This window comes from Phyllostomus discolor, chromosome 5, assembly GCF_004126475.2.
Source record: "Phyllostomus discolor isolate MPI-MPIP mPhyDis1 chromosome 5, mPhyDis1.pri.v3, whole genome shotgun sequence".
Taxonomy (NCBI): Eukaryota; Metazoa; Chordata; class Mammalia; order Chiroptera; family Phyllostomidae; genus Phyllostomus; species Phyllostomus discolor.
The window spans coordinates 52,387,604-52,400,518 of NC_040907.2; the positions used below are offsets into that span (position 1 = coordinate 52,387,604).

The window sequence follows — 12,915 nt, forward strand, 5'->3', positions numbered from 1 at the left end:
TCACGCCCCATCAGGGAAATACAAGGTAGGTCCTTTGAGGTCAAAGGGCCAGACTACCCAATCAAGGCTACAGAGGATCAGGAAAGGCTTCTCTACCAAAGCAACTTCCAACTTGAGACCTTAGCCACGCCAAGAGGGATGGCTGCTTGGCAGCTATTATTGAATGGCAGAGGGGTAAAGTGGCAAGTGGGAAAAATGGAGAGAGAGGTGTTCTGAGTAAAGAGAACAGAGTCACAGAGAATTTTCACTCCATAGTGCTACTTCCTCAGGTGTGTGCATCTCTCTCTGTAAAAAGTCACATGCTTTTTAATTTGATGTAGTCCCATTCATTTTCTTTCTTTTATTTCCCTTGCCCTAGAAGATATATTGGCAAAAATATTGCTACAATGATATCTGAAATTTTATTGCCTATGTTTTCTGCTAGGATTTTTATGGTATCACAACTTAGATTTAAGTCTTTTATCCATTTTGAGTTTATTTTAGTGTATGGTGTAAGGCAGTGATCTAGCTTTCATGTACCAGTCCAGTTCTCCCAACACCATTTATTGAAGAGGCTATCTTTACTCCATTGTGTGCTTGTGCCCCTTTTGGCAAATATTAGTTGACCATAGAGACATGGGTTTATTTCTGGGCTCTCTATTCTGTTCCGTTGATCTATGTTCTTATCCCAGACTGTTTTGATTATAGCAGCCTTGTAGTATAGTTTAATATCAGGTATTGTGTATCCCATCTACTTCGTTCTTCTTTCTCAAGATTGCTGAGGCTATTTGGGATCTTCTTTGGTTCCATATAAATTTTTGGAGTATTCATTCTAAATCTGTGAATGAATACTAGATCTAGAAATATGCCATTGGTATTTTAATACGAATTGCATTAAATCTATAGATTGCTTTGGTAGGATGGACATTTTAATGATGTTAATTCTTCCAATCCATGAACAAAGTATATGCTTCCATTTATTTGTATCTTCCTTTTCTTTGTTTAGTGTTCTATAGTTTCCTAAGTACAGGTCTTTTACCTCCTTGGTTAAATTTATTCTTAGGTACTTTATTTTTTTGTTGCTGCTGTTGTTGTTTTTGTGGTAAATAAAAGCTTCTGCATAGCTAAAGGAACCATCATCAAAGTGAAAAGGGAACTGACTGTATGGGAGAACAGATTTGCCAATGATACATTGGACAAGGATTTAATCTCCAAAATATATAAAGAACTCACACAACTCAACACCAGGAGGACAAACAACCCAATTAAAAAATGGGTGAAGTACCTGAATAGACACTTCTCCAAGGAGGACATGCAGATGGTCCATAGGCATATAAAAAATGCTCAACACCACTAGCCATCAGAGAGGTACAAATTCAAACCACAATGAGATATCACCTCACGCCTGCCAGAATGGCCATCATTAATAAATCAACAAACAGCAAGTACTGGTGAGGATGTGGAGAAAATGGAACCCTAGTAGCCTGTTGTGGGAATGCAGACTGTGCAGCCACTGTAGAAAGCAGTATGGAATTTCCTAAAAAATTAAAAATGGAACTACCTTTTGACCTAGTGATTCCACTGGTAGCAGTATACTCTAAGAATCCTGAAACACCAATTCCAAAGAACTTATGCACCCGTATGTTCATATCAGCACCACCTACAATAGGCAAGATTTGGAAACAGTCTAAGTGCCCATCAGTAGATGAGTGGATTAAATAACTATGGTACATTTACACAATGGAATACTATACAGCAGAGAGAAAGAAGGAGCTCCTACCCTTTGCGACAGCATGGATGGCCATTCCATGGCCAGGCAGTGAAAGACAGATACCTATTGATCTTACTTATGAGGAAAATCTAATGAACAAATCAAACAAATGAGAAAAATAGAACCAGAGGCATAGAATCATGGAATAGACTGACAGCAGTAAGAGGGGAGGAGGGAAATGGGGTATCTTTGAAAGAAGGTGAAGGTATTAGTCAAAGAACATATATAAAGGACGCATGGACCTGGACGATGGTGTGGGGATGGACTATGGAAGGGGGTGCTCGGCAGAGGGGAGCAAAGGGGGAAAAATTGGGACGGATGTAATAGCATAAACAATAAAACAAAAAAGTTACATGCTATTCAATGATCATTTCCATGTAAGAATGAATTACAATGTTTACTATAAAATGTCACATACACTTACCAAACAAGATATAAGAGGAATGCCAAGAAAAATTAGGCTTCTTTGATTACCTTCTTTACTCTATGAAAGTTGGAATTTTCTAGGGAAAAGAGGGATCTGAGAGGCCATCTAATAATCCTCAAGAAGCACGAGGCATGAATGAGATAAACATGGAACACTGGTGGATTTTAAAAATATGACAGAAATGTAAGAAGTTTTGGGGGGCACTTCCCTCCTACTGCTTCCCTGTAATGCAAGGCCTATCTGAAAACTGAGACAGGACACCCAGTACCCCTCACTACCACGCCTCAACACCCCCAGAAGAATCATTGTCTGTTACAAATGTTTGTAATGCATATTCCTGGGTGTTATTCCCAAAAAACTGAACCTGTGGAAACTTTCACAATTCAGTCATTGACCTTCACAGCTTTTTCAAAAGAGAAAGGCCAATGACTCACAATTATGCTACAACTCTAGATCATCTGAATTTCTTCAAATCTGATGGCTTAAGAACTGTTTAATTCTTGGCTCTCTCTGATAAACTCCAAAAAAAATCTGTGTTTTTTTAGCTTTGATTTATCTCAATCTTAAAATTACTTGGGCTTTCTGGATATATCATTTAGATAATCCACCATCTTTTTTTTTTAAAGATTTTATTTATTTATTTTTAGGGAGGGAAGGGAGGGAGGGAGGGAGAGAGAGAAAGAGAGAGAGAGAGAGTGAAACATTAACGTGCGGTTGCTGGGGGTTATGGCCTGCAACCTAGGAATGTACCCTGGCTGGGAATCGAACCTGGGACACTTTGGTTCCCAGCCCGCGCTCAATCCACGGAGCTACACCAGCCAGGGATTGATAATCCACCATCTTACATACTGTGTCCAAAAGCCCTAGTCACTCAGGATTCCTATTCTTACAAAATACAATCTACCAATCCTTTTCCAAAGTTTCTCATTCTGGTTCATTGAACCATGATTCTCCCAAATAAGAACACCTGAGAATAATGTAAATAGAGAACAACCTTAAGTATCTGTTAGTCCTACCTCTGTACTTTGTAGACACAAAGATATATAACTTGCATATATGACAGAAAGATATATAAGACTAGAATTCACCACCTCTATGTAAGCTAAGCAAGAAAATAGACAACAAAATTGAAAATAAACTCAGAGTCAGATATCCTTAATTATTCTAATTCTAATATTCTTTATATCAGTTCTTCATCTGAATGATGCAGAAAATAGTGGCATTCCTACAGGATGCAGTCAAATGAGGTAGTTTTTCACAGTGAATAGGACATAGTAGATGTGTAAGAAATGTTTGTTGAATCAATCACTCCTAAAAGTGACCATTTCTAATAGCATTAGTTCTCTCTTACCTTTCCTCCTCTGACTCATCTCTTCCTACTGTCTCTAACCTAAAGCCCTAATCCACCTGAAAAAGCAAGCCATAACTAATCTCACCTTCCCTCTTCCTGCCCACACCTATCCATACTCTTCTGCACTGCCAATCTTTTAAAAATTCTCTCCCCTATTTAAAAAATTTAAACATAGAGGCTGTACGGCCTACTGGCAAAACAAAAAACAAATACCCTACAATCCTCATCCTCTTAATCCTGTTCCCCTTAATCACCTCACACAGGCCCCCTGAGCCTTCCCACACCACGGTTCCCATAGATCCAGTGTGCTTTGCTCTCTCCCGCTAGGCTCCGGGGCCCACTTGCTTTCAGCCCCAGGTTCAAACTGCATCCCCCCACCTCTTCCAGGAAGCCTGCTCTGGCAAATTCAGGTAGACTTTCTTCCCAGACTCAAAGGCATGCATTACATCTTAACTTGTATTGTTCTCTAATTGTTGCACTTGTAAATGTGGGAATTCTGCTTTCCTGAACAGATTTCAACTTTGACCATTTTTCATAAGTCTACTTAATACCCCTTGCATGGTACCTAAAATGTATGGTAGTGAACTAAAAAGTGTAAAGAACTGAAAATAATCTCAATGCTTACAAAAGCAAATTATAGACGTTTCCTATAATGCCAGTTCATATGTTTAATCATTTTCCCTGAACTATATGCTTAATATGGCAGAAATTTATAGGTAGAGAAAATTTGCAATTGAATAAAACTATTTTATAGTATAAGACAGCATTATTTCTGTAAAGCAAATCTATCACATGTAGTATATTTCAGGCAAATTTTATTTGTCAAAATATATCGGTGATTCCTTACATTAAAAAAAAAAGTTACATCTACATTGTGTAATATGTTCTTGAATCAAAGCATCCGTGTCTACAACTGCAGACATTGAGCAGGGAATGTGCTGGTTCAAGATCAAAAGCAAACATTTCTAAGACTGCTTTTATCCAGTTCCTGTTATAAATGAGTTGCTCTGTTACTCATACCTCACTTTTCACATTGTTGATAGTTACTTTATATTTACTATTTTTAAGATAACTACAGTATTAGCGACATTCTACCTGTATGGGGAATGTCTGGTTTATAAAAGCACAAAATGTACTCATAGCTTCTCTCAACACTCACCCAAGGTTATTGCTACTTTTGGAATCTTGGCTATTATGTCAAACAACAGAACTATTTGGTGACTGTGGTTCATAAAATAATTATAATAATAACAATAATAAAAAGTCAAACAGATTGCATTGCTGAGTCAACTGACTAATTCCAAAGAATGACAAATGAACAGAAATAGGACTAAGAATCATAGACATGGTGACACTATTTTCCACTGTATTCTCACTCAGTTTCACATCTTGTAGTTTGTAAGGTGTCTGGAAAAAATAAGAAATAAAAAAACCTTTCATTGGCAGCATAGAAAACCTATATTTAAATATGTATGTGGGGGGAACTTGTAGCAGTTGCAACATTTTCTTATTCTCTTCTCTATTAGGTCTTGTGGCAGTAACAACTGCATATTGTTATAATCATGACAGACTTCCAAGATAAAATATACTCAGGATTCTTTTAAGTAGGGAGTTTGGATGATTCCCAACTCAACAAAAGCTAGTAGGGAATCTGTATTTTACCCATAGTTAAGAAAAAGATGTAGAAAACAATCTCTCACTTTAACATTAATGCACTAAAAATTCAATTCACTAAGTTCTAGTGTTTTCATTCTTATAATTCCATCACCTATTAAGAAAGTGGTTTTGCCAGTTTCTTTCTTTCCTTTGAAATAATTCCAACATTTTAGTGGAGAGCTTTCTGAAGATATTTAGAGATTTAATTTCAACGGTGCAGAAAACAGAAGATAGAACTATTTGCTTCAACTTAAAAAGTACCCATTTTGCAAATCTTTAATTTCTCCTCTTTGATATAATCAAGCATGTTAAAATTTTTTTAAGTTTAATGTTTTTATGATAACTGAATTAATAAAATCTCTAAAAACAGGCTGCAAACCAATGGATTTGTTTGAATGTAGGTATTAATTGAAATTAAATAAGGCTATTTCCAAATAGTATTTCTTAAGAGAGTAAGTTTGGCCATCCTAGGTTACGATTCTCAGAACTGGTCTAAATTCTCCCAAGGCCACTGAGCTCATGGTATTAAAGTTTTAAAGTAAAAGACACACTACTGTACATAGTATCTCTTCTAGTTAAAAAAAAATCTATATATTCAGTTAACTGTATGGGTAAGCATTTTACTCATATGACTTAATTGCATTTTTTCCAGGATATAAAGAATATGATAGAGCAAATTCTAAGACATGAGACTCAAATGACAGTCCTGAAAATTTCAGATTTTTCTTTGTTGCCTTTAAAGTTATATTAATTTTCATAGTTTAGTAAAGTGTTCATTACTTAGGAACTCCTTCTCCCCTCTGTTTGGCCACCTACACACTCCATTTTTCAACCATAGAAGTAAATATATCTAAAATTGATGCTGGTTTTGATAAGCCATGGTGATGATATCAGCCTGAGTTCTAGCTCCTGGAATGCAGAACTGTGACCATACAGCAGCTTGCAGTTGGAGCCAGCCTCAGGCAGTTAGAATGATGCTGGACCCCCTAGGAAGTGCTTGCACTGAGAGTCAGTCAGCGGGCCCTCGAGGTCTTGAACTCTCCTTGTCACCACATGTTGTCAATGATTTGGAGCCAAGGCGTGTGCTCTAAATATACTGCACCAGTGAAACACAGGTCTTCTGGAATATCTGCTTTGTCCAGTGAATGGGGAGGGTGGGAGGGGGAAAGAGACTATGGTTCTATTTTCAAATACAAGAGATTTAAAACTGTAAGTGGTGCACAACAATGTCAGTGTATTTAATATCACTGAACTGTACACTTAAAATAGTTAAAATGGTAAATTTTATGCTATGTGTATTTTAGCACAATTTAAAAGGAAAAACAATGTGTGTGGGTTCTGAAAACTTGTGTCAATGAGTTTCAGAAGTTTTTCACAACTGTCTAATTTCCAGGTCCAATATATAAACTGTTATAATTGTCAAGTCACTATTTCTAAAACATAACTTCTATCAAGCCAGTCTGCCTATATAAGCCTCCATCCATCAGGAACTAGTAAACAGCACTTACCCACAGAAATCTCCAGCTGAAAGTAACAGGAAAGTAAGATGTAAGAGTGGCTGTTTTATAAGGAGCTTGTGGAAACACCACTTGCTCCTAGACTGTGCACCCCTTTGAGGAGCTGGGAAGTGAAGAAACCCCTACATCCTATCCCAGGTTTGGCCTTGCCTCCAGTCGTGAATAGTTGCCACAAGGGTAAACAAAGGCTGGCCATCCGGAGTTACAAAACTTCGAGGGCCCACTGACTGACTATCAGTTCAAGCACTTCCCAGGGGGTCCTGCATGATTCTAAATGGCTAAGGTTGGCTCCAACCACAAATGTACTTTTACTCTCCTGCCTCTAGTCTAGAGTGAGCCTTCAAGGAAGGTTACTGCAGGCCGCAGCTGAAAAGTGCACAGAGGCAAAGAAGCTGTAAGAGGGTTGTGCCTGCCTGTGGTCACAGGTAGGGGATTTTTGCTGACTGAAAGTGGGAGGGGTATTTGAAATATGGGGGAAAACCCACAGCCACAGGCTACAGTTGTCATTGCCAATATGTCCAGGAGAAACCTCCATCTCTGCACAGGCATTGAAATCATACCTGGGTATTCTCTTTACTCCCTCCAATTACAATGTGAGTGCCCCTGTGGTCTCCATGTGTATGTAACCAGAACCTAAGACAATGGCTGGCATTTGAAGGTGATCAGCAAGTTAAGTGAGGAACTCAACTCAGAAACTTCAACCAAGATTACTCGGACAGAAAGGCTTCCCCAACGCCCGGTGATCGCAAACACACCTCTGCAGGAGCTGTCACTTTGAGAAGTCTCTATTGCCCTCAGGCGCCCCACCCAGACCTCTGCACACCCAGGAACTACCTACCAGCAATGGCGACCAGCAGACTGACAGCACGCACATGATCCCCATAAGCTGGATGGCCGTCTCAGTCGTGATCCGGCCCCACTGGGCGCTCGACTGAGACGCTGTGGCCTTGGCCCGACAGCGGGACACCAGGGCCTTAATGGTGGCCAGGTTGCAGGCAAAGGTGATGGTCAGCGCCGAGAGCCCTAGGAAGGCAAAGGTAGAGGCAAAGAAAAGGTTGCCCCACTTGGGCGGGGAGCTAGTCCCGTTGCCACCTCCTCCGGTGCTAATGAAGCACCACGTCCCGGGCCACTGGATGGTGTACTGGCCCACGCCCAGCACCGGCAACAGGGCGAAGGTGAGCACCGCCAGCCACACTCCGAGCAGCACACAGCGGGTGACGCGCGTCTTCATGTGGCTCGCGTACCAGTGCGGGGCCCGGATGGCCAGCGCCCGCTCGACGGCCATAGCGCTGGCGACGAAGAGCGAGGAGAGCCCAAAGACAGTCATGGTCAGGCCAAAGAAAGTGCACAGCCTCCCCGACGGGTCAAGGTGCTCCCAGCGCTGCTTGGACAGGTACACGACGATGACCACGGGGCTGGTGAGCAGCTGCCCAACCATGTCGGTGAGCGCTAGCCAGCCGATGCACAGCAGGAAAGACTTCTTGCGCTTGCTCTCCCGGCGCCGGTAGCTCCGCGACACCAGCAGCATGGCCAGAGCATTGCCCACGAAGCCGGTGATCAGCATGGTGATCGGAAAGACTACGGACACCGAGCGGCAATCTTCTCCGGTGTCCCGGGCACGCGTGAAGTTGCCCCGCGACTCCGCGGAGCGCTCGGGCTCCCACATGCCCGGGTAGGAGTAGTTGAGACGGGCGCAGAAAGGGGCGCTCCCGTCGCCCCGGGCTTCCTTCATGTTGGCTTCGAGGTGAGGACAGGACGGCGCCCGGGGAGCGGCAGCGGGAGCAGGTGGACTGGGTGCTGGAGGCGGCGAAGGTCGGTAGCGACCCGGGCTAGAGCTGGGGCGGGGCTGCCTTCCATGATGCGGGCGCAGCCGCCGCGGGACTTGGCTACGTCCGCGCTGTGCCCACGCTTTCGCGCCAAGCAGGCAGTCCCGCCGTCGGCCGGGGAAGCCTCTAGCTCCCGGGCTCGCCGAGGCCGCTTGCCCCTTCTTTAAGGCCGAGGGGGCGGGGCGCCCGTGGGTGTGAGCCTCGGTGCGGTGGGAGGAGCAGGGAGTAGCTACAGAGCGCGTCTCAGCTGCGGCGTGACCGCGGTCCTGGACTCGAGAGCTGGGGAAAAAACCTCTGGCAGGGATCCTCTCGAAATGCCCAGTTTCGGGCGGACAGGACGCCCTTCCCTGCCCCGCGTTTCCTCCTGTCTCTGCCAGAGCCGTGTCCTTGGGCGGCGGGGACTAAAATGTCCGCTGGGCTTCTCAGTCCCAGGCAAGTTGCCGAGATGGACCGAGAATGCCCGCTCCGCTCCTTCTCCATCCACAGAGACTGGATCCTCCCCCTGAAGATCTTTTGTAACCCTGGCAAGCCTAACTCACCTGTCTCTAAGTAATCAAGGCAAACTACACTCCTTTGATAGCTGCTCGTGAACTTTTTTCCCGTTCTGCTTCGGGATTCTGTAGTGATGATGAGCAGGCCAGGCTGCCCTGTTCCCTGGAGCGCACTGAAACTTAGAAAACTAATAGTAACTCTGGATTCGAGCAAATAAGTACAGGGAAACAAAATCTGCTAGTCGGATTAAAAAATGAAGATATCCCAAGTACCACCTCCCACCGAAAGTCCCCCTTCACTCCCCCTTAAAAACAAGTCAGCTAAATAAAAGTGAGCAAAAGTGACTAGAGGCAGGTGGCAGTCACTTGCATATGTGAGATGGCAAAGTAAACTGCTGCCAGATGTGGGAAATGGGCGGGGGGTGGGGGGGCGGGTGAGCAGCAGGGAAGCATGCTCTTGCAAATCCTCCAGCCATTCTCCACCCCTTGCCCATTCTCATACAATTAGGACTAGAAACTGTAACCTTTAGTGAAATGGGCACAGTTGCCTAGTGACCTCTTTTATTAAGACAATATTTTATGTGTTTTCACAAGTGTTTTCCCATTTAATCAGAGATTCTCCAAGATCCTGTTGCTATTATCACTCCCCTTTTATGGTGAGGTAACTGAGGCTCCGTGAAGTTAAAAGATATGCCCAGGGTCTTAAAGCAATTCCTGGTCTCTGTCTTCTTACACATATAGACCATCATCAGGTGAAAATCAATAGTAAGACCAGTTGTTGACAAATCTAGAAAGGTGGTTTTTGTTTGTTTGTTTTTGTCTCTTCACGTTGTCCAGGAAATGAAAAGATTTTTAAAAATTATTCACAAACTTCATTTTTCCTCATGGTTAAGAAATTAGACCTAATCATACAGTACCATGAAGACCATTACCCAGACTTCAGATGGACTTTTGGAGCTGGTCATGTCAGTTTTTTTTTTTTTTCCCCAGTTTAGTTGGTATCTTTTGGGGATGTAAATGAATGGCAGGTGATGTGATGGAATATGTTTTCCTGCATTCTTTCTTTTTGTGCTATTTTATTCTGCATGAGAACTTGAAAAAACATCTTTATAAAATGTTATGGTTTTTAAAGGAGAAAAGCAAAAATGTAATTTAAACTCCATTTTAACAGTATGCATTATCACATTACTAATTTCATTTTGTGTTTTACTGTTAAATATTTTTCACTTTTCAATTTTCTTTCTAAATGCCATGTTTCTATGAGAATAGCAGCTAGGAAGAAATAATGAAGAGGTTTGCTTTTTAAATGTTCCCTAAACTTTTGTCTTATTAGCTTCAATTAATCTCACCCCCCCAAACTGGGGAAGTATTTTTTTTAGAATGTCATTTGAAAAGTAGAATACTTTACAGTAATCTTATACACTTTATCCAAAGAAAAAACATTAAATTTAATTTTTCACTAATAAATTTCTAGCATAATTGTTTTATTAAAAAATCTGACATTTTCATGGTTCATATCATATAGCTAAAAGAGCAAAGCTGCATTATTCTCATTTTATTTATAAATATCTGACTTCTTTAAACTTCTACTTTCTCAATGAACAAACAAAACTGAAACAGACGGTAGAGAGCGGACTGGTGGCTGCCAGAAGGGAGGGAAGTTGTGGGGCTGGGGTGAAAGAAACCAAGAGATTAACAAGTACAATTTGATAATTACAGAATAGTCATGGGAATGTAAAGAATAGCATAAGAAATATAGTCAATAATATTGTGATGCCTATGTATGGTGCCAGGTGGGTACTAGAACTATTGTGGGAAAAACTTTGTGCAGTATATGATTGTCTAACCACTATGATATACACCTGAAATTAATAGAAAATAATATTAAAAGTAAACTGCAATTGAAAAATAAAATGTAAATTCTTAAAAAATAAAAATGTGAAATCATAACAATTTTTCTTTACTTTCTTCATTGAAGTGCATGCTGTAGTCCACTGGACTTCATATAATAGGAACAAACTATCAGGCCAGGTAGTATCCAAGAATTAATGTTAGCCTCTTTTACTCACCTCTACACTGATGCACCAAATGTGTTGCATTTCAGATCTTTTATGTAACACTTTTCTTCTTTCAGTGTTTTGATTCATTCTAAGTGATCTGTTTTGTAGCTATTAGCATTGCAAACCAGTAATTTTGGGGATCTGAGGATTCACGCAAGTAGGGCGCTCACACTTGGATTCTGTTTGACAGTTCTTGGTGTTAGAAAAATAGTGTGACTTTCTGAATTTTGGTCACCAGCACCCTCTCGTGTCCAAAAGTCTAATAACATGCTGTATACTAAATTTCTCAAAGACAAATATATTCTTTACTTAAGGAAACTCCGATATCTTTCCTAAGCGTTTACTTATTTTTAAAAGATTTTTATTTATTTATTTTTATTTTATTTAAAGATTATTTCTTTTTAGAGAGGGGGAAGGGAAGGAGAAACATCAATGTGTGGTTGCCTCTCACGCGCCCCCTACTGGGGACCTGGCCAGCAACCCAGGCATGTTCCCTGACTGGGAATCCAGCCCACCACCCTTTGGTTGGAAGGCCGGCACTCAATCCACTGAGCTGCACCAGCCAGGGTGAGGTTTACTTACTAATACATAACTCTGGTCATTTTGTTTTCCTTTGAGTGTACAAACTGGCATGCCTGCTTAATCAATATAACCACTGGAGGATTAAAGTCAGATAATTGAAAAAACACATATTCAAATACTTTTTAAAAAGTTAATGTATATATTAACCCATTATATATTTTAATTAAATTTTTGCCCTAGAAATGGTTTTAATCCACAAATTGTATGCCTCCTGTAGCTTACATTTTAAAATTCATGACAATTAATAGTAAATTTACTCTGCTATTTACTTTCTGTTGAACTTCTAAGAAATCTTTTTTTAAAGATTTTACTTACTTTTAGAGAGAGGAGAAGGGAGGGAGAAAGAGAGGGAAATATCAATGTGCAAGAGATACATCAAATCAGTTGCTTCTCACATACCCTCATATAGGGAACTATCCCACAACCCAGGCATGTGCTCTGACAGGGAATTGAACTGGTGACCTTTCAGTTCACAAGCAGGCATTCAATCCACTGAACTACACCAGCCAGGGCCTATTAAGAAATCTTAACACAGACATGGGTTTAAAAAAAGTAATTAATAACTAGGTTAACATAATCAGGCCTTTGACTACCTCGTTATGGATGGAAAATCTCTGCCATTCTTACTCCATGGCGTCAACTGGTAATTTCAGCATATTTTTTAGTCATTCACTGATTCAATAAATACTTATTTAGTATACCATGTCAGACACTGTATAAGTTGTTAGAGATACAGAAAAACACACAAAAGCCTATACAATTATGGAGTTTATATTTCAGTGCAAAACTCTTCATATTTTTAATCCAAAAATAACTGCAGCAAGAATGTTAACCTCAGTGGCTTTTGTGATTTTCCATGGTGGTAGGATCTTAAATGAAACCCAATTTTAAAAACTATGTACAGTTATGAAAATTTGGAAAAATATGTCGCTTTCATTATCAGATGGGACTTATCTCAGGAACCCAAGGTAAGTTTAACACACAAATATTAATCGATATAATTACAATTTTAACAAAACATATGAGATGGTTTAAAGTCATTGCTAAACCAAACATCTGGGTACACTGAATTCCTTTGAATTGGCTGCCTTTTCTTCAAAGTTTTCTTCCAATTTCATGACATGCCTACTTTTTTAATTGAAACTAGTCATTATAGTTAATATAATGGCTGTGGATTCCATTGTTTTCTTCTGAAAGATTACTGATTTGGGGGTTCTGTTAGGCAGTTAACTTGCCTAGATTCAAGCTGCCAACA

The 12,915-nt window shown here is 40.7% G+C and overlaps 1 protein-coding gene across 3 annotated transcripts in view; it reads right to left on the reverse strand.

The window, feature by feature from the left end:
* The window catches only part of PTGER3 (prostaglandin E receptor 3), an 80,931-nt gene extending 72,263 nt beyond the window's left edge, over window positions 1-8,668 (reverse strand). Inside the window, exons 1-2 of one of the 3 annotated variants that reach the window (XM_036026288.1) lie at window positions 7,540-8,668; window positions 4,378-4,935 (exon numbers count right to left, since the gene is read on the reverse strand). In XM_036026288.1, the coding sequence (XP_035882181.1) occupies window positions 4,768-4,935; window positions 7,540-8,433 (1,062 nt within the window). In that variant the 5' untranslated portion in view covers window positions 8,434-8,668 and the 3' untranslated portion in view covers window positions 4,378-4,767. Of the gene's footprint in view, window positions 1-4,377; window positions 4,936-7,539 lie in introns of those variants that run through there. The other 2 variants (XM_036026289.1, XM_028512920.2) reach the window with 2 other exon arrangements.
* Window positions 8,669-12,915: the final 4,247 nt, after the last annotated feature.